We start from the raw sequence: 25,816 nt of genomic DNA, 5'->3' as shown, positions 1-25,816 counted from the left end.
TCTGTTTCTGCATCTCTGTCCTCACCAGAGCTGGTGCTGAGTTTTGCATTTTCATTTAAAATTGGCTTTTGGGCAAACAGCAAAGCTGAATATGATTGTTGATCGTCATACATTTTCTGTTTCTCATGTCCAACTTTTGATGGAAAGTCAAACATGGCATTTTAATCTTACTTTTAACTTTACGAATCCTAGATTCAAAGATAAAGTCTGTATATTTAAATTTCTCTGTACTAAAAGTCTAATTCAAAAGTCCCTCAAATCTTTTAAACATAGCTTTCAGAAACATTATTTGAGAGTAGCAAAAGGGTTGGATGCTAATTAGAAATATCTATGTTGGTCAGATAGTAAGACGGTTAAAAATTTTTTTGGATGGGCAAGCTTTTTATTGTTTGATTGCAGTGTAAAGATCTAAAGAAAAAGAATAAAGGTGCTACAGGTCCCTCTGTTTGGAATTAATTAAGAATGGCAAAAAAACAAAGACAACACTGTCCTGTTAAAAGATCGAGGGGAGGGACAGGAAGAAAGACGGGAGATACCTGCTGAGAAAAGAGAAGGAGGGGGTCTTTTGAAATTTGACAGCTGAAAGTTCAAGACTTTTTCTGGTAAAGAATGAACGCATGGTAGATTAGTGTCTGTTGGAATTTGGACCTTGTATATATTTAGGCTTGCAGTAGCTCAGTTATGTCTCATTTCCTTGGAGGAGTTTGATGCTTATAAAGTTTACAACTAGGCTTTAGGGCTTTAGGTGTTGTATTATCTTTCCCTGCCAAGTAAATTAATTTGCTGCTTTTTATTTAATGATTGCTACAATCAAAAGCGACCAGTCCAGAAATGTCAGTGTTGCACAAACACCTGATTTATTGTGGTTGCCATGTAACACAAGTAAAGGCAGATACAAACATGTGTAGCAAAATTTTAATTACTGCGCTGATCTTCAATATAAAGAAACAAAACCAAGAAAAAAAAAGCATAAAGAACAAAACCTTACCCTGACTATGAGCACAATAACCAACTACCAAAAGAAAGTCATGTGACCTCTGACATTGCAGCGGGTTGGCAGAATGTAATCCCTGCCCAAACTTATAGTGCTAAAGCAAACAACCTATTAAATCTTTAGAAATAAAATATTTAATGAAAATGTTTCTTCACATACGTGTGAGAGTGAGAGAGTGCTTAGAAATGTGCAGCACTTCTATTTGAATACATGATTTGACAAGTATATTGTGGAGAACCTCGAGTGGCCTGTGTTGACCTAAACCCCATTTTGAGGGATGAAATGGAAAGCCAACTGTACACCAGGCCTCCTCACCTACATTATCAGTGTCTGACTTCACTAATGCGCTTGTATGTGAATGGGAAATTCCACACAGCCACACTTAAAATATAACATAAAGCTTTCCCAGAGGAAGGTTCTGGAATATGATTTTATATGTTGAAATCCATCAAGGAAAAAATTTTGAGAGTTCTTTCTTCTTTTTGTGTCATTCTGTCATTGTTCCCCCATTAGCACATGGTTAATACCTCTGTGATTAAAGTATGTGTTACTTTGTGTTACAACACATTGAGTGGTCAACTTTTATTAGTAATCATAGTGTGCAGATGCTCAATGGTGGGCTAATGCAAGTTTCAGTTTCCTATAAACCCTTGCTGCAAATACATAAATGTGCTTCATACCAGAAGTGTGTAAACAGGCCTTGACATGTATAACTACAAAATGTAATAGTGTGTTATACTGTATGAATGTATAGTGCTGTGCATCAGCCACCCTTAATGGAACTGTTGATTGATTGGGTTAGCTGTGCACATAACCCCGTATTGTTAAAATGGTCTTTCTTCTGTGGGTTTTATCAGGTGTTTCAGAGTAGTAGCGTAACAAAAATATAATCATTTCATCGGAGAGCAAGCGTAATATTATTCCATTATAATGATTGCAAAGCATCTGAAAGTTGCTGATAGCAAGACAAGCATGTAAAGCTACAGATCCACTCATGGGCATGTTTGCACTAGCTATAAAAACATATCTGATGGGTTCAGAAGTTGTGTGGATAATTTTCAAAAGTTGTTCTTTGATGGAGAAAAAATATTATATGAAAAAGGGAATATAATGAACATGTCCAGTTTAGATTTAAAATGGATTAAACATGGATTCAATTTTAAATAATTTTTACAGTCTAAGTTGTAAGTGGTCTTTGGATTCTTTTTCTTGTATTTTACATAGCGATGCCTGGGATAATCAGGATTACAATTAGAAATCATTATGTGCAATTATTAAGTAGTGTTTTAGTTGATGTTATTTAGCTAGCTAAAGTGTTATAGTAGTTACATTTTATCTACTAAATGTTTTAATTTAGCTGCCTTTTAGTAATACATTTTAGCTGATTTTTTTGTTAAGTAGTAGGGTCTTATTCTCATTATGTGCAAGTATATTTGTGTATTCCTCCATGACAATACGCAAAGGATGCCCTCACTTGTATTCAAATAAAAAAATGCAGAAGTAAACACAAGACCTGAAGAGAGGCAAGATGGCAAGGCAGAAAATGTTAACTGAGAGAGAGAGAGAGAGAGAGAGAGAGAGAGAGAGAGAGAAAGAGAGAGAGAGAGAGAGAAAAAGGTCAGCCAAAGGCTCCTGGAGCCTGCAGAGAACAAAAAAAGACCACCCTGAACTAGATGTGCGAGCCAGAGAAATCAACTGGAAACTGTATTTATTTATGCAAAAAAAAGGTTCACTAGCGAACATTTTATATCGCATCAAACAATATGGTATTTCAAATTACTTTCAGTCATACAGAGGTTTCAGTTGTTATGAAACACTTTGTTGTTTATGCTTATCATTAGATTAAAAGTTGTTGAGTTGAGAATAATAATAATAACTTGCTTCCCTCTCCAGACTTCGACATACCTTTAATATTTAATTATAAGAACATGCTTTTTTATAATAACAAGATTAAAACCATGCTGCTTTATTGAAGTTTTGGTAGAAGAAACCCAGATCTTAATGAAAAGGCAAACAGAAGATCCCATCTCCTAGGCTACAGCTGCAGTATATTACAGTCTTGAACACAGTCGGTGAATTCCACATCATCACAGCTCAATGATTCTTTAGCAGATAAATTCATTATGGGTAGAAACAAGCTTAGGAGAAATTCCCATGCAAGCATTCCTCTGAGGTGAGGGCACAACCTCACATGCACCACTGTCTGTTTTACTGTATGACTAATAGAATACACTGGACACTCATTCCTTTGGCTGAGGATGGAGGCTTTTTTAGAGGACAAACTTCATCATCTCCCTGCTTTCTATTGTAGCAACCCACAAAATGCAAGCTAGAATTATTTCACACTAATGTCTTATATACTACTAATAATTAATTACTAATTACTAATTAATACTGCTCGAATGTTTTAAGCTTTAGGAACATGAAAAATGCTGTTATTTGTACCAGACACATTTTTTTTTTGAACGAAATGCAACTTTCTTTCTTTATAAATACATATAATGCAATACTTAGAAATGTGTTATAACATTGCTTGTGCATTTTTTGTGTTTTAGTGTTTGCTAGTGCAATTTGATGGTGTGTGGTTCAAATATGCCCATGCCAATAAGATGTAAGATGACATCACAGGCCCTGACTCACAAAACATAGCTAATGGACACTGTTATTTCTGGAAAAAAACATTCTTGAAATAGAATATCACTTTGGTTTAAACTAAGACATAATTTAAAAAAAATTCAGTTCTCTAGAGATTTGTAAACACTAGTGTCCTTCTGCTTCCATAGGGAGGCATCATGAAAAAACAATTAATGGAGGTGTTACGTGATGTGGTATTTTTTCTGCTTCTGAGCTGTGCTTTATTTTAAAACCAACTCCGGGGACAAAGTGGGGTACCCCCTTGCTGAAATGACGTAAAGCAGTAAATAAAATTGAGGACCCAAAGCATGACACACATACTGTACTTATTCACACAGATAAACTTACACAAATGTGTAATCATGCAAAATAAATTACATGCATGTGACTCATGAATCATGAGCATGCGTTATCATTACTTTCTCTATTCTAATCTGGTCTGCCTTCGTAGCTGAAAAAAAAGAGTGAAAAAAAACACTATTCAAAATAGACTCCATGCTTGGTTGTATGTATGTCACTTTTAAAAAATAGAATGTTACTTAGTGCTCTTCAGTGCTTTTGTGCAATATTTTTAATTATCTCTCTCCCGAACTCTCAGAATTCCTCCTCTCTGGACTGGTCCATTCAGGGTGCACTGTCATCTCTTTACCCCCCATTTGAGGCCACCGCTCCAACAGTCCTGAGCCAGCTCTTCCGTACCATCGAGGCACGTTACCAGGGAGACGCGCTGCAGTGCTTTTTGGATTACCTCATTCCAGCCAAACACATCCTAGAGAGTGTGCAGCAGGCTGCCTGTGTGAGTACAACACATTAACCAAACAACTAATGAAGTGATTTAAATTACTTGACTTCTACATCCTCATTGGACATTTTCAAATTAAAAGCAAATATTGGAGGGATTATTTAGCACAACACAGGCTTCAAGATTACTGTATTTGTAAGGCAAATGTATACTTTCCGGTTTAATCATTTCAGTAAACATAGGGTTACTGACTGTATTCCTTGTGGAGTTTTCTGGAAAAGATCCAAGAAGTTTCCACTAATTTTGTTTTATTTTTCAAAAGAAGCAAAAGCCCTCTAAGGCAAAAGCTTAGAATTAAGATTTTTTTTATCCTTAAAGTTAATAGAACACTAATATATGTTTTAAATAATTAACTTTTTCTCTTTTCTTTTCTCCCTAGGCTGAGTATTCTGATGTTTTGTTCCAGTGTGAAGGTTGGCCTCTCTGTTTAAGAGACCGTGTGGTGGTTCAACTAGCTCCCATTAACCCCTTATTATTACGTCCTGGAGACTTCTATTTACAAGTGGAACCATTTGGGGAACAGTCAGCTCGTATAGTCCTCAAGAGCCTCCTTGTGCAGGATGATCTTTTGGCACAGGAAGATCTGTTGTTACTAGCAGGTTTTAGGGCACAAGAAGGCCCTGCTGTGGAGGAGACTCCCATCCCAGAGACTTCCTATTCTTGCATTTTCACTGAAGCTTGGTTAAAGGAAATCAATGAGGGTCGTCTTGGTAATCAGCTGCATCAATGTGTGCTTTCTTCTGATCAGGGAATTGTGAAGGTGCCTTGGGCAGAAGTGATCAACCCTGAATTTCTGGACAGGCCAAAAGCTAAAACAACATGCATAAGTGCAGGTTTAATACAGGATAATTCTCAGGAAGAGGCCAACTCACAGTTTCATGTAAACATGTCATTTTACAAAACACCTGTTGAACCAAAAACTATGGCCCTTCCAACTAAGAATGGTGTTGCAGTTTCACATCATTTAGTGAAGCGGGGCAACAAATTTGTTCTAATGGAACAACGGAAACCTGTGAGCAATCCTGTAGGCAAACCTGTTGGCTGGGTTTCCCCAAATACGTGGGACAGCAGGCCCAATAAAGAACTGGAGGGGGAGTATGTCGATCTACTGGATTTTGCCAAAGAAAAGGATCATTTAAACTTTAAAATAACTGTTATACCTTCAGTTCCAATGTCTTTTAGACCTCATTCCCCTATTTCAAAGGAAGACAGCCCCCCATGTGTTCAAACATCAGGGCTGGTTGATAAGCTACATGTTCCAAAAAGTTTAAAAAATAATCAGGTTTCTAAAGATCAACAGAAAGCTACAGAATCCAAGGGTAGGCATCGACAGTCTTACCTAGCAGCTATAAAAAACCCAGTGAGCTTTGAGAAGGCAAACACAACATTACCCCTGGATGAAACATGGCCAGGCTTAGGAGAAACAGAACCAGCATATGAGGCACAAGGTGTCGACCTTGGGATTGATTCTTTAAGCAGTTCACCAATGCAGGGTTCAAACCAAAACCTATTACAATCCTGTCCAGAGTCAGCTGAACATGATCAAAACTTAGTTCAAATTAGTATGAACACAATGCACCTTTCCACAGCACTACCAAGTCTTAACAAAGCTGAACAGCCATTGCACTTGCTTAATAAAAAATATCCAGAGAGTCTTCAGAAAACTTTACTGGAACATACTGGAGCAATTAATGTCAACAGGCAAGAACCGCATCAGATTTGGACCAATTTGCATAAGCATCACAAAACCCAACATTTGCCTAAAATGGGACTAAGGGCTTTGCCAGATCTTAGAAATCAGAGACAAGAGACTGGTGTCTACAAATGTCAAGGTGCAGGCATGGGAAGGAAAATGGATCAGTTTGTGTATGGCCTAGCGCCTCCTCATAAATCACTTCAACAATCTACCGGACAGAAACCTTATATATTTTCTCAACCACAGAACAATCTGAACATGCTTCAAGAAGAAAAATGTCAAATTGAACAAAACAAGCAATGTGGTGAAATTGCTGTGAAGGCAATGAAAGTTTTAGGGAAAAGCAGGCCTAAAGCACGTTCAACTTCCTTAGTATCCGAGTCATCCAGGGAGTGTTCACAGGAGGATAGGCCAGCCAACAGGAGTCGCAGTGATGTCTATCCAGAGATCATTCCAATGGTTCCTGGAGTTCAGGTCCAACGAAGCAAGAAATGCACATCCTTTGGGCTTGTGTCCCCAAACCTAGACAGATGGAAAGCAGCAAAAAATGGTATGAAGCAACAAAAAATTCATTACATACTACAAAGTTACATCTTCACATACTGTTGTTATTGGATCTGATGGGTTTTTTCATCCAATGATGATTATGTTTAGAGAACAATGTGGATTTTATTTGAAACAAATGAGTCATATTATATACAAACCTTTCTCTTTTTTTCAAATGTATATACCTCGCTCACTTATATGTATGTTTTGGGACCTCGAATATACATAAACATATGCATGCGTGATCGATATGAGTGATTGTTAAAGAGAAAACACATCTGCTTTGAAGATTATGCTCTAGCGGTGTATATGTCTGGTCAACATCCTGCAAGAGGGTCAGAATAATGTCATGTTACATGCTTATAACAAAACTGGTCCCTCAGAAGTGCTCTAATCAACAGATGACATTGACTCATTTTCTTCACAAAGAGTGGAATGTGCTGTCCTGACAGTCTGTCCCGACAAAAGGTCATCCAAAAGAGTACATAATGACATGGGGCCAAGTGTCAGAGGTTATAGTTTGTACAGAATTCCAGTATGGAATTTTCCTCGCCTCCATCTCATCCCCCACTCCAGCAGAAAGAGGCCATTTATGTTGGACAAAATTCCTGTATGAAGAGCCAGAAATAACCACTTCCCAACTCTACTCTGCAGGAAGAGTCTGTTTGATGTCTTTTTTTAAATAGAAGACAAAAAGGACTTTGTTGTAGTTAACAGTGTTTGTTAATCAGTGGGGAAGAAAGAGATCAAGAGACAGAGAGGTTGAGCGTCAGAGAAAAAGAGTGAGAGACAGCCCAACTGCACCACATAGTGTAGGTGAATGGTCATAACAGCATTGTTCAAATTAATCATTAAAGTTCTGTCTGTTAAATCCAATGATTTTGGAAGACATTTTTAATATTTATAATTGGTTTATGCAGCATAAACAGTCTCTCTGTGAAGATTATCTTCTTCATGTGCATAGATTTTGGAGTATGATTGTGGAGATTTGTGCTTATTGTGCTCAGTCACAAGGGCATTAGTAAAGTCAGATACTGATGTAAATTGAGAAGGCCTGAGGCAGTCAGGTTAGCATTCCAATTCAGCCCAAGGGTGTTCAATAGCTTTGAAATCAGAGCTTAATATGAGGCCACTCAAGCCCTTTCACTTCAATCCATGTAAACCATAGCCTGCTTTGTGCACAGGGTCACTGTCATACTGAAACAAGTATAAGTCTTCTAGTTGAGGTTAAGGGAAGATTTAATGCTACCGCATCCAAAGACGTCCTATACAATTGTGTGCATCCAACTTTGTAGTAACAGTTTGATGAAGAACCATGTATGGCTGGAAAGGTCAGTTGTCCCAATCCTTTTTTTACTATACAGTATAAATTCAAACTTCAAAAAATGTTTTTTGTTTATCAAAATTTCACCTTTAATGTGAGAGAGCAAGCAAATGTGCACATTTTATTTATAATGGGGCCTGTGATAGTGTTCAGAATTAACATTCAAACGAATGTTTAAATTTGATTATCATACACCTATTAATCAATGATTCTGATTATCTCAAAATAAAGATAAGGATTTTCTATAAAGAACACAGGATGTTTACGAGTGTGTTATAGGGTTAGGACAATACACAAAGAAATCAATCCCTTATTTATGTAATAAAGCATACATTTGATTATAGGCTGAACTCATGCTTTCAAAATGATAATTTTAATGCTAATTTCCTGTTGCACTTTTAGGCATGTCTGCTACTGGGTCAGCTGAACAGATTACCACAGTCCAAAATGGGGCAGTGCTCCAGAACTCCTCAGACCAGTTACAAAGCCTCTCTCCTGAACATGGAAGCCAGCTTACTGCCCTTTCACATGACCCCAGCATCAAGAATGTTCTCCAACTGGGCATCATCTGTCTGCCAGGTGCAATATGTTTATTTACAATACTTATAAATATTTAGTTAGATGCAGTGGTGGACAAAGTACACAAATCATGTACTTAAGTAAAAGTAAAGATAGGTAGGTAAAATATTGATCTAGTAAAAGTGCTCTGTTTAAACGTTACCTTTTTTTGTTAAGAATTTGCCTTCAAATGTACTTAAGTATCCAAGTACTATGATTTACTCATTTAATGCAAAAAGACTCTAATGTTCACCCCACCTCTCTTTTCTGAGTGTATGAGTGAGGGAATTTCTCCAGGCTGTGGGTGCGTCCCAACCAGTTTTATTAACCATGACATGATATAATAATTGACGCGACTGTGCAAATGAGCGGAAAATCAGTGAAACAAAATAGTGTTTGTGGCAAATATTGTCTTTCTTCTGTCCCCATAGGCAGTCGTGACAGAGCTGGAAGAGCTGTGCTTGAAATCCATGGAGGAAAGAAAGGCTGGGCATCCCCTCTGCTCTCTCCTTTGGTACTTAGCAAAGCGATCCTTTTCCTTCACTCCATTCCAAGGTACCACAATTGCACAAAAAAGTACACTGCTACAATCATAGACCTGCTGGGTTTTAGCAGTAAATATACACACACGTCTGTTTTATTTATTATTATAAAAATTTAAATTAAATAATAACCTGTATTTTACAAGAAAAGACATGAAAACATATGAGTATAGGCGTTAGGATGGTTGATTATTTTAGTTGTTTGAATGCAGAGACTTATTGTATATGGAATAGATTTTATGCTAAACATACATTTTGCATGCATGTGTAACATCATATCTTGACCACTGGATGGCAGAATGAGACAGGTCATTAAGGCAAGATCCACCAAGAAGTTTTTTTATGGGCATTTAACATGTCTGATCTGTTCTGGCTTATTTTTTTTAGATTGAAGACAGATGTTAAGCTATGTTGGACCATGTCCAGTTTAAATGCCTTGACTTGACTTGTATGTGTGTATGAAAATACTCATGCAGAATGAAAAAGTTGTCAGCATTAGAAATGTGTTTAATTCATCAAATGCTTTATTTAATTGCTTCTAAATTAGAATAATGTAAATGTAAAATAAAGTAAAATGCAATGGCTGTATTTTTCCTACATAAAATAAAGTCACTGAAAGCAGTATCTTTTTACTTGTTTCACTCAGTATGTGTTTTTTCAACTAATATATCTTAAGAATTTTAGATTTTTGTAAACGAACACCTTAACATGTCATTTTTCATTTGGTGTCCTTGAAGTTTGCACACTTTTTGTTATTATTTGTGTCATGTGTCAAGAAATGCATTCAGGAGCGTTCACGCTCATTTTTGGTTCACAATTGTAGATTCATATAGGAGTAGGACCAATTTTAACACTTATTACATTTAACCAAACTTCTGTTTAACCTATTGTAGGAAACAAGTGAGAGATCTGGGATTGACAGTCATAATCAACAGCCAGATTGTTCAAATTCCCTCAGTGCTCTATAAGGCATTGCTAATGGTACAGGTAAGTTTTGCAGTTGCATACTACTCATATTGATCAAGTTAATGATAGAAAAATAAATTAGACAGATCTATTACAGTGTTAACCGTGGGCTTGTGCCAGTTTTCACATTGATTGATAAACACTTTGAATAAATTAACACAAGAAAAAATTACAATTGGTTTTTCATATGAAATGTATATCTTACAGGCTTCCAGTTGCATTCTATCAAGCAGCGTCATAATACTTTTTTTTCAGGACTAGACATTACACACAAACTTCTTAAATCTATTAAAAAACAGCTTACAAAAATAAACCAAACACTGTATGCAACACTCCCTGGCCAGTATAACTTGTGTTATATGACTATACATAATGTTTACTTGACAAAAGTAAAATTATATTAAATACTAGGGCTGAAATTGCTCTGGCAATACCCTGCTTGGCAGTCTTCACCATAACCTTGCAAATTTTTTTCTTTAGATAAAGGTATAGGTTCTGTTAATAACCCCACTGGCCACTTGCTGCACTTCGATTCCCCATCTTCCAGCTGAAAAATGCAGGTGTCCTAACTCAAAGTTTCCTGCATCTGTTGAAATTGGAGCTATGGGTCGGGAACTTGTAATGGCCATGACTTTAGCCATTAACGTTACTCAGACAACTGCCAGCAAAGAACTAGTGCCTTCGACATGTATGGTCAATCTGTAATCAATCAGTTTTATCATCCTCAGGGGTTCTGAGTATTACGATCTAAGGGAAGAGCACTAAAAATGGGTAAGAGGGTAAGAGCACTAAAAATGCCAAGGAAGAGCACTACAGATGCAATACTTGCTTTGAGAATGTTGATGAAGAAGTATAGTGAAGGTCAGAAGGAGTTGCATTGTGTGTTTGTGGGTTTAGAGAAAGTTTGTGACAGGGTGCTGAGAGAGGATTTGTGGTATTGTATAAGGAAGTCAGGTGTGTCAGAGAAGTATGTGAAGGTGCTGCAGGACATGTATGAGGACAGTGTGACAGCAGTGAAGTGTGCAGTAGGAACGACAGACTGGTTCAAGGTGAAGGTTGAATTTCATCAAGGATCGGCTCTAAACCCTTACCTGTTTGCAGGTTCGTGAAAAGGTTGACAGACAAGGTCAGACAGGAGTCTCCATGGTCTATGATGTTTGCAGATAAAGTATGATTTGTGGTGAGAGTAGGAAGCAGGTTGAGAAAAGCTGTCCGTAACCCTAGTTCCCGGAGGGAACGAGACGTTGGGAACTTTGGGAACGCCCCTGCGTGACCGTGCTCTGAACCACATGTGAAATCTGACCAATAGGCATTTAGACGTGACGTCATAGGTGTGCGACATCGCGTAAACCAGGAAGCTATAAATGGCTGCGAGATGGAAAGGACGCTAACTTCTGCATGAGAGAAGGTAAGCGTGGCACAGAGACGCAGCATCTCGTTCCCTTGGGGAACTAGGATTACAGTCATAACCTAGAGACGTTCCCCTTCGGGAACTTGAGCTGTGTCGAAACGCTTTGGGAACGAGTTTCCAATCACGCCACACTAACCAGACCCTGCCTAGAGAGTGATGGCCTCGGCACCTGCACGTAGGACAGAGGAGCCAAGGGTGGCTCTGAGGTTAAGGTCATAAAACATGACAACCGAGAAGGGCATAATGCCTGCAACACGACAGGTCGTGTGGGAGCCGAAGGCACCTTAGGTAAATACCCAGGATTCAGATAGAGAAACACTCTGGCCATGCCAGGGGTAAACTCCAGGCGAGACGGGGCCACGGACAGAGCCTGCAGATCCCGATCCTCTTCAGGGAGGAAATCACCAAGAGGAAGGCGGTCTTAATAGACAGAAGGGAGAAGGGTCTCTACTACCTCGGTAGAGAGACCAGCCGCTATGAACTGTGCCCCCTCAGGGGCCACAGCCACAACATCCACAACTCCGGGTGGAAGTGAACTAGGGTTCCGCCCGCCTGCGAGAGGAGATCCCTCCTGGGAGGAATCTCCCATGGAGGGCCCTCGAGTAGGGACAAGAGAGCCGCAAACCATGATTTGCCCGGCCACCGAGGTGCCACCAGGAGGAGACGGACTCCATCCTGGCGAACTCTCTCCAGAACTCCAGGGAGCAGCACGATCGGGCACGACTGTACCATGGCATCCAGGCCTAATGGGGCTGCGTGAGAGAGAGAGAACCAGAGGTGACAGTGCAAAGTCTCCCGGGTCACAAAAAGATCCACCTGGGCTCTGTAGAATCTCCACCATATAAGCTCCATTCCCCAGGCCTCGGCCCCTGTCTCGACAGGGTGTCTGCTCTGACATTCAACTGCCCCGGGATGTAAACGGCTCTTCTCGGGGCAGGGGCTGCCGCCCAGCAGCCCCATGAGATCGGCGAGGGAGGTACTGCTGAAACAATTTATTATGTATGGTGCAAACTTTGTGGGTTTTGGGTGTATGTGCTTGTCTGAAATTCAGTTTTAGTTTGGTCATGCAGCTACTACTTCAGATTTCTCAACAAAGACAGAAGTTCTGTTGTTTGACCTCACAGCTTCTTCGAGTTTTGTTGAATGAACTGTCAGTTGAAATTCCTGCTTGTGTACAAACACATTCCACAAAGAATCTAAATGGATAGAAGTATACCATATGGTTTTTCTTTATACCTGAAACCTTGAATTTGTTCTGGAGACTGAACGGTAGTTTTTCTACAACAGGGTCACTCCCCTCACTGTGTCAAGGTAAATGAATCCAGGTAACAGGCCACTCTCTTTTGCAGACTGCAGTTCAAGCAACAAGTCTCAAACCAGGTATCTTTGTTTGTGATACAAGGAAAACCTTCCATTTCCTGTGCAAAGATTTCTGGACTTCCATAGAACTCTTCAAGATGACACCATATTTTTTTGTAAACCTAATGCAACATCATCCACGACATGACTGTTTAAACACTTAGTGTTGCATAAAATCAGGGGCAAGCCATAAAACTAGAAGGTTGATTTCCTCTCTACCGTTTAGACTAAGTTCTCCCGTTAGAGTTAGAAAAGATGATTTCTATGCCCAGTAATTTTCTGGACGGGAGTCAAAAAGGAACTGTCTTGTGTGTTTGACTCCTTGCTAACTGTTGGAGGGAGGGAGCCTACAGCATTGCTCCACGTCACATAACTTAGATTCCTTCTTGCTTGTTTTGATTTGAAAGTCTGCTCTAGGGCGCTGTATAGCTGTGCATGTTTCTGCACATACTCAGTTCGACTCTGCTTGAGCTGCATGATTCCTTTTTAAGCCTGACACTTAATTCATATTCTTTAAAAACTACGGCTTCAATAGTGGCTTCTTTCTGCAATAGAAAAAATATATAACATAAAAATCAGCCTCAACGTGCTGCTTTTGATTGTGCTGTTTCATCCAGCATTTCTGTTGCTGTTTCCTAACTTCTGCTTTTCCTTGTATTGTTTCAGCTAGCATTTTTTTTTGCTGCTGTTCCTCAATTCGACCTTTCTCTCTCGTCATGATTGCTTCCTTCTCCACATCACTTGAGCAATATGATCTGCTTCACCATAATTTCGTTTTTAGCAATTGTCCATATTCTTTGCAATGCTGACTCATCCATCTTGAGGATGTAGTTATAACTGTCTGTTGGATGATGTTAAATTGTCACACAGTCGACCTTTTCCTGTTTATGTTCTGAATAAAGCACTGACAGATAGCTAACAGAAATAAAGCTCCATCAAACTTTCTTATATAACTTGCTTGTATTAATGTGATGAACACTTTACATGACTCAATTTGTAAAACATACAAATTAAAAAAAAATACACAGAAAAGATTGCACAAAGTGATTTATGCTACTATTACTGCCACTTTAATAGTAAAGACTGTGATGGTCATACTGAACATACTTTTAAGATTAATCCCAGTGACAGATGCCACCCAAAAAAGGAAAGGCTCTGTCAATGGTTTCTTTCCTGATTTCTTTATGTGACCTCAGTGAGAATTTCATTGTCACTGTATTCTCAAAGTTGAATGAATTGCAAAGTTCTCTGTAAAGCTGCTTTGTGTCAATATATTTTGCTAAAAGTGCTATAAAAAAATATGGAATTGAAATAGAATATGGAAACACACACATAAAATGGCCTGTTGACTTTTTAGGAGCAGGTCCTCCGTGCTGTGCACAGTGTTTTGTTGTTAGTGGAAAAAGACCAAAGTCCTCGTGCAGACAGACCACCAGGATTACAGGTACCAGTTGTTGTAGAGTGGTACACTTTTTTATGTATATCAGCATAAACAAGTTTGCAGAATTGTCTTAACTCATGATTTATTTTAAACAAACCTTTGTCTCTTTCAAATTCAGATGGAAATTATTACCTCACTAAAAGCTCTTCTTAAGAGTGTTGATGGACAGCAGCTGACAAGTGAACTTGGAGGATCTTTCCCTTACATTCACACTGAATGGATTCAGTTTTACGAAGTAAGAAAATACATGGTTATTTTAAACAGCTGACTAAAATCCTTAGGGTTTTAATCCAGGGAAAAGCAGCGGAATTATTTTACATTTCTGTGTGAGCTGAATAATCAAGTTTTTGTCTTTTTTGCTTTTCCACAGGTTACAACATATTACTGTATATATGCATTATATTTCCAGTAATAGTGCATGTACTACGTATTTTAGATCCCATTTATTCCACAGAATAGTGTTGAGATGTTGTAAATGTAAACTAAACTAGATGACTTAGATTCAGGGGTAGCTCAGTGGTTGAGCTCTTGGAATTTCTTACCACATTATCATGAGTTCAAATATTAGCTCTTCCAAGCTGCCACTGTTGAGCCCTTGAATAAGTCCCCTAACACTCAATAGCTCAGTTGTAGAAATTAAAAAGTTTGAAGTTGTCCTAGACAACTTACCATGCTGTGCCAAACACCATAAATGTAAAATGCACTGAAAGGACTTTACACATTGTTGCACTGACTGTGCTTAATGCGTGTGGGTTTTTTTTCTGCTTCAAATTGGCCTTAATGCTTCCTCATAAACAGCTCTCAGGGCTATCCTTTTCAACAACTAATGCACAAACCAAGCCTACAGCTACGAATCTATTAATTAACAGTCATACCAACAGAAACACCTCCTGTCAGTCACATTCACATATATTGATTTTAAAAAGATTCTTTAATTGCATAGACAAAAGAACAAACTGCCCCATTTCAAATACTATTATCTTTTATTCGTCTTTCTTTTTTAAAGGCTGGAGCAAAACCAATGAATATTTGAAATGCTTGATGATTGAACAGCTGCAGAGCTTAAAATAGAGCGTAAAATAATGCACGGTCGAAGTGTTTTGCCACTGGAGCGGAGAAATCTTTCATTCAAATGGCATTAAGGTGCTTAGCAAAACAATCCACAAACCACAAGTATTCCTGTGGTTTCTCCAATGTATATTGTATTACATCTCTTAAAGTAATAGCAATTTCTGCAGTGAAACACAAGGTGTGATAGTAGTAAAATTATCTTTTAGGTCGGATTATAGTGGCTACAGTATAAAGTTAATAAATTTGCTTACAAGAGTGGCACAAATTCAATTAGCCAGATTATTTAATTAATTTCTTTATTGTCATTAAGTCTCATTAGCTGTGATTAAGGAATGGAATATTTTGCAGTCCTTTGAAAGTAAGTATGCCAAAGAATGAAAGTTGGTCAGCTTGAAATTAGAGGTTTTTAAAGTGAATATATTGACTTTAATGTCTATAAACAGTATGCTCAACTCAGAGAGCGCAGTACTCCATGTATATTCCAGAAGAAAATAGAATGCTGGAAATTCTCATTTGTGCAGCTTGTACAACAAATTGATCTTTAAATTACTTAAGCGATAGTGTGGATAAATGCCCTGAATATCATTTAAAGTTCTTTTGAGGGTAGCATAGGAGGATCCCATTTTAGTGCCAATAATGAACATCTCTTACTTGGAAATGATAACTTGAAGCTGACACAGATAAAGTATTAAGACAAGTTCTGATAATCTGAAAAGTATTTCAGTGGGTGGGTCTTTTATCAGTCACACATTCAACTGTAAAATGTTTTAGGGCTCTTAATCCATCTCCATTGGGAAATATGATAGATAATTTGCTTATCCCTCTCTTTTTCTTTCTTTCTTTATTTTTATTGAATTTGTCCAAGAATTATATGTTATACTTCTTCAGCCTGATTTCTCTATTCTTCCTTTTTTATTTTGACTTAGAGGCTTAGAGGTCTAGAAAAACTCAAAGACAGTTCTACCATCGTCATAGGCATGAACTGCACACACATTTCAGTAATGAGACATCCAGAAAGCACAATTATAGCACATGTGTAATGCAAATAATAGAATTGTCCCTGCATAATTATTCTTAATAATTATAAATCTTGAGCTTTTAATTTTTGAACAATTCTGTTTTTTACTTCACAACTGTGTCCTAACCAGGACATTAACTTGAATGGGAAAGTATGACAGGCATGCACTTAGTAGTAGACTTTTGACATCCAAATACTGCATTCTTATTCTTTGTCTTGGGGTACTAGGATCAGATCAGATGTCATTTTGTGTGTGTGTGTGTGTGTGTGTGTGTGTGTGTGTGTGTGTGCCACAGAAACTCTTCATCTTTGAGAGGGACCTTCATGGAGCAGCCCTGTTGTTACAGAATGCTATACAAAAATTGGACATTAACAAGAAGACTGACACTGCAGAGGTACCAATGGAATCTTAAGATATATAGCATATATCCTAGGCTAGGAAAAAAAAGTCTACAATAAGATTTATTTAAATATTAATATAACACAGGATGTGAGGAGATGTAGCCAAGAACAGAAGAGTGCCATGAAGCAGGTACTTGAGGATACACACATGGTCACTCTTCAAAGGGATGGTGGTGCTATACTAGCCAGAATGAGGAAAGAAGAATGTCGATTTTCTCAGTCTGAAGACTACAGGTAATTGTTTGTCATGTAGTTATAGCAGTGTTGTTGTTGTTGTTGTTGTTGTTGTTGTTGTTGTTGTTGTTGTTTTCAAAAGATGGCTTCCACATATATTTTACAAAAATTAAATACAAATGTTTTAATTTGTAATGCATTTGTTCTTACATTTTACAGTGACTCAATGGAGGCTGTGATGTGTTTATATAATCAGGTGGAAGAAGGAGTTCACACATTAGTTATGAGGTCCAATCAATCACTGCAGCATCTAGATCATGTGCTGCTGCTGAGGGAAACAGAGGAACAACTTAACACAGTGAGACAACAACACTGTAGAGCTAATTTATAATTATTTTGCAGATGATATAGTCTGTGTTTGTTTTTGAGCATGAAAATGATTTAGCACCTACATAATGTGGACAAAAGAAAAATATATTTTCAAGTCTAGAATTAATATAATTCACAGACCAGAGAGTGGTGTAAAGAGGAGGCTAGGAAATGGCAGAGGGACCTTGACCCAGCAGAAGAACCAAGGGAGATACTGGAGCAAAGACTTGCAGATGTTATTGATGTCCTTACTCAGGCAAAGGTAGCATAAATGTATTTAAATAGTTCTTTATACATGAATACAAACATAAACACTGAATGTAAAATTCACCATGTAGTGGCTTGTCATATAGTGGATTATCAATTTGTATTATGAATTAGCGCTCTAGATCAGGGTGTCCAATCTTTTCCACAAAGAGCCAGTGGGGGTGCAGTTTTCATTCAAATCAAGTAAATCTACACCTCTTCTACCTATTTAATTCAAATGATTTTTATCTTTCAATAACTATCAGGTGTGGCCCTTGGTTGTTTGGAATGAAAACCTGCACACACACACCGGCCCTTTGTGGAAACAATTGGACACACATGCTCTAGAGGAAAAATAGTCTGTCTCTAGTGGTGGGCCATGCATTTGGTACCTGGGCCTTCAGTGAGGACTTACCCACCTTAATCCACCTCTTAATACCACCATTATCACGTCGCGATTATAAAAACCATCAATACTATACAAAAACACAATATACACATTACGCATTACAGATGCCACGCATTGTATTTCACATATGCAGAGTAAATACCATTTTACTAAATAGAAAGAAACCCAGTTTCCAACTCCAAACCTCTACACTACCATCGCAACTGTGCACCTACATCATCTGGAGCAGTTCAGAATCAATATTTGTATGATAAAATCCAACCTACTCACCAGAGATGCATCCTCATAATTTGCACCGCTCCTCAGAGGCTGTAATCCAGTGGTACCGCTCGTATTCACTGGTCTGGAAGTGGAAGTGAAACCCTTTTTCTGGGCTGAGACAAGCTAGCTAGCTTCGGGATTAGCCGACCTCCTCACGATGTTTAGCTTTTCTTTAAAATGAGACCATATCAATTTCTTTTCCACCACAGGCATAAAAAAGTCTAACTCAAATGCATTCATGTGTGCAACATGCTACACAGGTGTTTTGCCAGTTGAATTTGGCTGTAACAGTTTCTCTCTGACCAACCAATCAGAGGAGGGCAAAATGCTGAAGCTATTCTGGGCCAGCTAGCAAAGCGAATTTGAAATCTGATTGGTTAAAGAAACAGACCCATTCATAATATTCTCTATGGTAAAAGAGCCAGCAGTACAGACTTTGCAGGCCCTGGGCAGATTAGATTGACATGGCAGCACATAAAGATAAAAAATCGAACAACATACATGTACTGGAAGCAGTGCAGGCAAGAGAAACGCTATATAAATTAATACAATTTCATGGAACAAATATTAGAATTTAGGTTGTAAATGTATGTCAGTGCTTCTGATAGTGTTTAGGCCAGCAGAGAAGGCCTTGCTGGCCCTGATCGCCTGCCACTGTCTGTCTCAAATAGTAAAATATGTCTTTAGATTATGTGGAATTTTTTGTTTAATTTGACTTTAACCCTTTTCTAATGGAAAGTGTTTTGCTTTTTTCTCTTTAAAGGATAGCAAAAACAAAGCAATTGCATTGATGAACGATGTGGAGAGAAAAATCCAGGGAACATGTTATCCTGAGACTAACATTTTCCATATTCACATGACAAAGTTCAAATCCGACTTGGCAGCTTTCATGGTGCAAGCTGAGCAGCGTAAATTTAACCTGGAGGCATTCATTCGTCTGCTTCACTTCTGTGAACAGGTTAGCACAACCCAATTAAGCTGTAATTGCTTAATGCTCTAAAATAGGAGACATTCTCTGAGATAGATAATTACTTTATGTTGAATTTTATGCCAAGCAGAAAGTCAGATTAATCAAATTAATTCAATTCGTCTTTTTTTTATCAGGCTTTCGCTCTTACTAAAGAATGCAGTCATTTCCTGGAACACATGGAGATGGGCTGCTACACAGAAACTTCCAACATCAGCAAGCTGAAATCTTTTCAGGAGAGATTTAAAGCCTTTTTGCCTGAGCACTTTGAGGAGGAGAAAAGTAACGCCATGACCGAGAAGCATCATGGAGTGGTTCGTGTGTGGAGTGAAGCTTGTTCAGTGTGCCAAGAGGTTAGGCAGATACTGGACGAGAAGCTGCTAGAGTTGGATAGAAAGCTAAAGCTTAAAAGTTTTTCACAGAGGGATGAAACCATGGTGAAGAATGATGAAGCCTCTCCGCACACTCCTACTTCCCGCAAAAAAAGTTACTCCCTGGCTCATGTTGAGGTCCAATCTCAGCAGTGTGAAGTTAATAGACAGATTCAGAATGCTCAGTGTGAATCTGTACATATACACAAACAATCAACATTGAAAAACACCCTAACGGATAAATTAGTAAAGTTTCCTCGTGAGCATTATAGTGAGGCTGATCTCAGAAATGATGACTTTGTCGGTAGGAGTGAAAGAAATCTAGCATTAGGCAGATCCCATAGCGAGGGCTCTTGTGTAAGAAGCTTTAGTCCTATGTTAACTGGGTCTCCATTGTCTGTGCACCAGAAAACATCTATGAGCAAACCCAGTATATTTCTACCTGACCGAGAATGTGTTGCAAATCATAAAGACAGCTTCTGCTCAGACTTTTCTGATATGAAACTAGAATGGATCCAAAAGGATAGCAGAGGTAAACCCAGTGTCACTGTGGATGACCAAGATTCTCAAATATCTCGGCAAGAGAGCTTTTGCTCTAGTGTTTCCAGCCCGGGATTATGCTGGATGAAAAAGGAGAACTGCAGCAGGGTCTACCTGCATGATAGAAATTCAGGCTACCCCTCTAGAGACTCTATAACAGCAGACAGGCTAGAGGATACCTCAGACTGCAACTCCACCATAGAAATGGAGAACAGCAATAATTTACTGTGAGTTAACAAGAGAAGAAATTCTGCACAAGTTACAAGAGCAACATCTGCACACACTTGAAGCAAGCTCCCATTTGTTTTCAATATGTGATCGGTGACTGTGCTCTGTTCTCATTTATTTTAAGTATGATGTCAAGTACCGGTATGCATCTTTATGTTGTTTATTATCAAACATATGCTGGTGATTAAATGTGGAGCATGTTTAAAATGCAGGCATTATAAAAATAGGAGCTTGTTTTTTGTTATACTGCTATATTGTACTATTCACTTAGGAATCAGTTTTTTTTTTTTTTAATAACTGTTACCCCAAAAAGATTATGCAGTGAATAATGCAAATGAATCTTTTGAAAGTCTGAATGTCTTGACTCTTCATGTCACTGTGTTGTCTGGGCAGTAAACTGCAGCACATCATGGAAGAGTTGTTGCAGACAGAAAAGGAATATGTAAAAGCACTGGGATATGTTATGGAGCACTACTTCCCAGAACTCGAGCGACAAGATGTGCCACAAGATCTGAGAGGACAAAGAGGAAGCATCTTTGGAAACCTGGAAAAACTCAGAGAGTTCCATCAACATCATTTCCTGAATGAGCTAGAACTTTGCCTAAGACACCCTTTCCGTGTAGGACGATGTTTTCTACGACATGTAAGTACGTTTTTAGGATATGATCTGCTTTAGACACAGAGTCCTAAGAATTGCTTTACAGTTCACATTCATTTTAAGCCACCATTATACTGTATTAATGTCTATCTCTGCACTTTGAGACTAACCCACATCTTTCCCAAATCCAGAAAGAGAGTTTTGGTCTCTATGCTCTCTATAGCAAAAATAAACCACGCTCAGACCACCTGCTGATCAATCATGGAAAAGAGTTCTTTAAGGTAAAAGGGAAAAACTATGTTCTAACAAGGTAATGATACAATACAGATGAATGACACAAAGGAACAAATTAGATAGCAGTGGTTTGATCCAGAACTATAATACTGAATCCATGTGATACAATGAGGCAATTAAAGGTTTAAAGAATATTAAACAAAGAATAAATAATTTTATGGCCATTTTTATCACCAGATCTCAACTCAAGCAAACATTTATGGTATTTGGCAGATGTCCTTATCCAGAGCTACATTAGATTTACAGCATTTATACAGCTGAGCAGTTGTGGAGTTAAGGGCCCTGTTAAGGTGCCTATGGGTGGCAGCTTGGTATGACCGGGGTTTGAACTCATGACCTGTGGAGCCAAAGTACAAAGCCTTAACCGCTATGCTATCACCTGCCCCAAACAAATTGGAAAATATTTGTGGGACGTCTTTCCCCCAACTTCATGAACATTCCATGTGGGAGACATGTCTTTTGTAAGAATGGTGTTCATTCCTTTAGTACACTTCCAAACAAATCAAACATGTTCTGGAAACGTATTACAGTCTCATAAATTAATAAAGAATATTATTTTTCTTTTGTTGTCATCTGGTTTTAAAGAAAAGTCCTTGCTAAACTTGAAATTGCATAAAACGTAACCTTCTTTGCGTGATAAGTTATTTCTAAGTAGAAGGAAAGCCTTAATTTGTTGCTTTCCCTAACTAATCATTAGTAAATCCACACACATTTTTTTCTTCTGCAGCAAAAACAGCAGCTGCTGGGAGACAAAATGGACCTGTCATCATACCTGCTGAAGCCAGTGCAGCGCATCAGTAAATATGGTCTGCTTCTGCAGGACATGCTACAGGAGTGTGACGCAACGTCACACAAAGCTCCTGAGCGAGCAGAGTTACAGGCTGCATTAGAGGTCATCCAGTTCCAGCTTCGTCATGGCAACAACCTCCTTGCTATGGATGACATTCAGGAATGCGATGTAAGTGGGGTGGAGGGAAACGAATAGTGTGTTCAGTGTTAAACAATATCATTATTACTACAAAAAACAGGTGAAAAAGATCTTTACTACCCTGAATATTTTTGGACTCGTGCAGGTCAATTTGAAGGAACAAGGACAACTGATTCGCCAAGATGAGTTCCTGATGACCTTTAGGAAAAAGAAGTATTACAGGCACATTTTTCTTTTCCAAGAACTTATACTTTTTAGCAAGACCAAGAAAACAGAGGTTGGGAATGACATATATATCTACAAACAGTCATTCAAGGTAACCACCCAGTACATTCATATACAAATATTTCCTATATTGGAACAAAATACAAAACTCTGTCCAAATTTAAATATTTTATTTTCTTTATTAATTTCTTTTTCCTGTATCTACAGACCTCTGACATTGGGATGACACATAACTGTGGTGATAGTGGACTGTGCTTTGAAATCTGGTTTCGGAGGAGGAAGTCACAGGACACATACACACTACAGGCATGTAGTTATGAAGTGAAGAAAGACTGGACCAAAGACCTGGAGAGGATTTTGTGGGAGCAGGCTATACACAACAGGGGTCAGCAGACATGCCTTATTTAATGTGTCTCATTAATTACATAGTGCATTAGCATAGAGTAGCATTTTGTTTCCATGATGACATTCCCAGTTCAAGCCATTGTATAAATGTGTAAATATGTTGTTATTTTAAATGAAAATGGGCACAGCAGGTGGCATTGCCACTTCACAGCTTAAGGGTCCCTGGTTTTTCTTCTGGAGCTCTGTTCTCTTTACTGCCTGTGTGGGGTTTCTCATAACTTCCCTGTGTCCAAATGGGTATCCTCTGGAGTTTCTGGTTTCTTCCAATTTCCTAAAAACATGTCAGTAGGTGAATTGGGTACTCAAATATTATATTAGGTTTAGATGAGTGTGTGAATGTGTGTGATCATTCTTCCCTGCAGAGGACTGGTGTCCCATTAAATGTATTTTTACACCTTCACACAGAGATTCGTATGCAAGAGAGAGTCTTCATGGGAATTGGATGCAAGCCTTTTATGGACATTAAGCCCAGTGAAGCTGCCATTTGCGACCGTGCCATTAAGTGTGCTCTAACAGGACGAGGTGAAGAGCTGCATATGCCTTATGTATTAACAATAATAATGGATGATAAATTGGAGGATATTTACAGTACAGTAATACATCCAAATAAACAATGTGGTGGAATAAATAATATGGTGTAATTATGGATATATTATAATTTTTTCTCAGACTGTAAGGCACCTGTTTTTTCTGGGCTGTCTGATATCAAACAAGGGTATCCTGCCCAGAGGCCAAATTCTACTGGTTCGGCCAGCTATGTGTCAACTTGCAGCCACTCATCCTCCTCCTCGTCCTCAGGGAGAGGATCTGTCTCACCTGTCGGTTACCACATTGACCTTAGTAGAAGAGTTGTTTCTGTGTCTGACCCTGGAGGTTTCTCTAATCTTGGAGAACATGACTTAGACCAGGAAAACATCAGGCAAAATCAGCTTGGTGAGATATAACAGAACATGCTCTTTGACTGCATTCTGTCATGAGTTATGCTACAATACATTTTACACTTTTGTCAGAATATCTGTACACTGGATAATTGTAGGATTTTGGTTCAGTGCCTTTTTATTGATCTTATTTCAGCAGACAGTTCTGTATCTTCAGGTGAAAGTGTCAGTGGCTTTAGCGGTTCTGGCTACAGTTTGCAGTCAGTGATTGGTGGAGAACATGAGGTATCTGAGGTGTCTGACATTGGTCTAGGGAAACCATTCCCCCACAAAATTGATGACCAAAAGCAACACAAAGACAAACCATCTAAACTACAAAACCAAAAGAAAGACAAACCGCTTAAGGTGGGGTTTTTTCAATGCATACAGAATAAACATTTATTGTATGTGGAAATTATTTATTTATTTATTTATTTTTTACAATGCAGGTTCAAGGTAATAATCAAATTGGAAAATCCACTGAAGTTTGAAGATATTTAACCATAGATTTTAACCATGGAGAATTTGCAACTCTTGGATCAACTTGTAAACTTTGTAAAATGCATGCTGGTCCTCTTAATATGACCAGAGGAAGCTCTCCTTCACCAGGATAGTCATATCCTGTGAAGAAGAGTGAGAGTATACAACATACTATTTATTATTGTTTTTTTTAGAATCTGCTTAATCATTAGCAATACATCATTTTTTTTACTCTGTTTGATATCCAAAATGTTTATTATCCAAAGTTACAGTTGCTTGTGGTTTTTTTATGCATTTTGTCTTTCCTTTTCTGTATGAGCTGATTGGTTATTTTCTTATAAATATGTATATGCAGTATTGCATAAAAGAGTGAAAAATACTGATTTTCTGCATATTTGCACCAGTATATGTCTGACCACAAACCAAAATTTTAAATCTCTTTCTACCTGCCTAAAAATTGGTAAGTGCAATAAACAAAGGGACACTAAAGCTAAAATGTAGGAAAGACTGGAAGAAAGGGAGACTTGGACTAGATTCTTTTTGCAGATAAGATCAGTCATCCTTGTCTCAGACATTCAGAATATGGTACTATCACATTGGGTTTTTATATACATTTGTATTTAATTCTTTTAATAAAACTTCTGCACTTTTGTATATGGACAGTTTCAGTGATTATCATAAGACAATATTAAACAGTGTAAGATTAGCATTGGGGTCTCATTTATTAATGATGCATTGTTTTGTTCCTAAACATTTTTTATGCATAGAATGGGATTTATCTCATTGTTCTACTGTGTGAGTATTTTTTTACACATACTCCTGGTTTGTTAATAATATCAGCAAAAGTGTCTTTGAAGTGAAAAATGACTGAAAGAGTAATTATCCTGTTTTTTTTGTGGTATTACAATGATGCAGACAAGTTAAATACTGTATGAAACATAAAGTAAACCTGAATAATAATGTCACATACAAACAGGGATAATGTCTTCCTTGAAGATTTGCCAATTGCATCTTGGCACTGTGGAGAAATTTCCAGAAATTCATGGACAGAAATTAAAGTCTGTTAAAGCAGTCTGATTCAACAATACATAAAAACAAAAGTGTCTTAGAATGCATTGTGATTCTGAGACCCTACAATTCTACTTCTAAACTTAAGCATCAGTATAGACTCACATTTTGTTTCTGCACGACATGCTGTGGTAGGTGATGTGTTTTATTCCTGTATTGAGTTAAAGTATATTAACCTGCTTAAATATTCCTCCCATTAAGTACTTCTTTTATATTTCATTTATAAGAGTAAAAATACAGATCTATGAAATGTTATTATATGTTATTATAATTGATGCAAATCACTGTTATATTCTTTGGCACATCATTCCTTTTTAAGGAGAGTTTTCAATTGCTACCAACACACTGAGGATCATAATGCCACACACTCTCTTGCGAGAAGCAAATGTTCACAACAGGTTCTCATTTAACAATAAACCAGATAGATAGATAGATAGATAGATAGATAGATAGATAGATAGATAGATAGATAGATAGATAGATAGATAGATAGATAGATAGATAGATAGATAGATAGATAGATAGATAGATAGATAGATAGATAGATAGATACTTATAGCGAAGACTATCAT

At 37.9% G+C, this 25,816-nt stretch overlaps 1 protein-coding gene across 3 annotated transcripts in view; it reads left to right on the top strand.

The window, feature by feature from the left end:
* Nucleotides 1-25,149, top strand: part of quob (quattro b) — a 32,684-nt gene extending 7,535 nt beyond the window's left edge. For 2 of the 3 annotated variants that reach the window (XM_083527822.1, XM_083527820.1), the window contains exons 2-23: nt 4,227-4,424; nt 4,810-6,676; nt 8,399-8,575; nt 8,986-9,109; nt 9,990-10,083; nt 14,190-14,276; nt 14,392-14,508; nt 16,659-16,757; nt 16,850-16,998; nt 17,158-17,296; nt 17,447-17,569; nt 18,987-19,181; nt 19,328-20,328; nt 20,723-20,972; nt 21,119-21,208; nt 21,949-22,179; nt 22,295-22,465; nt 22,582-22,759; nt 23,185-23,301; nt 23,449-23,712; nt 23,854-24,062; nt 24,146-25,149. In XM_083527822.1, coding sequence (XP_083383948.1) covers nt 4,227-4,424; nt 4,810-6,676; nt 8,399-8,575; nt 8,986-9,109; nt 9,990-10,083; nt 14,190-14,276; nt 14,392-14,508; nt 16,659-16,757; nt 16,850-16,998; nt 17,158-17,296; nt 17,447-17,569; nt 18,987-19,181; nt 19,328-20,328; nt 20,723-20,972; nt 21,119-21,208; nt 21,949-22,179; nt 22,295-22,465; nt 22,582-22,759; nt 23,185-23,301; nt 23,449-23,712; nt 23,854-24,062; nt 24,146-24,187 — 5,922 coding nt within the window. In that variant the 3' untranslated portion in view covers nt 24,188-25,149. The remainder of the gene's footprint in view (nt 1-4,226; nt 4,425-4,809; nt 6,677-8,398; nt 8,576-8,985; nt 9,110-9,989; nt 10,084-14,189; nt 14,277-14,391; nt 14,509-16,658; nt 16,758-16,849; nt 16,999-17,157; nt 17,297-17,446; nt 17,570-18,986; nt 19,182-19,327; nt 20,329-20,722; nt 20,973-21,118; nt 21,209-21,948; nt 22,180-22,294; nt 22,466-22,581; nt 22,760-23,184; nt 23,302-23,448; nt 23,713-23,853; nt 24,063-24,145) is intronic. The other variant, XM_083527821.1, reaches the window with a different exon arrangement.
* Nucleotides 25,150-25,816: the final 667 nt, after the last annotated feature.

This window comes from Silurus aristotelis, assembly GCF_946808225.1.
Source record: "Silurus aristotelis genome assembly, chromosome: 2".
Taxonomy (NCBI): domain Eukaryota; kingdom Metazoa; phylum Chordata; class Actinopteri; order Siluriformes; family Siluridae; genus Silurus; species Silurus aristotelis.
The sequence above is the reverse complement of the archived record's forward strand: the minus strand, read 5'-3'. Positions and strand labels throughout refer to the sequence as shown.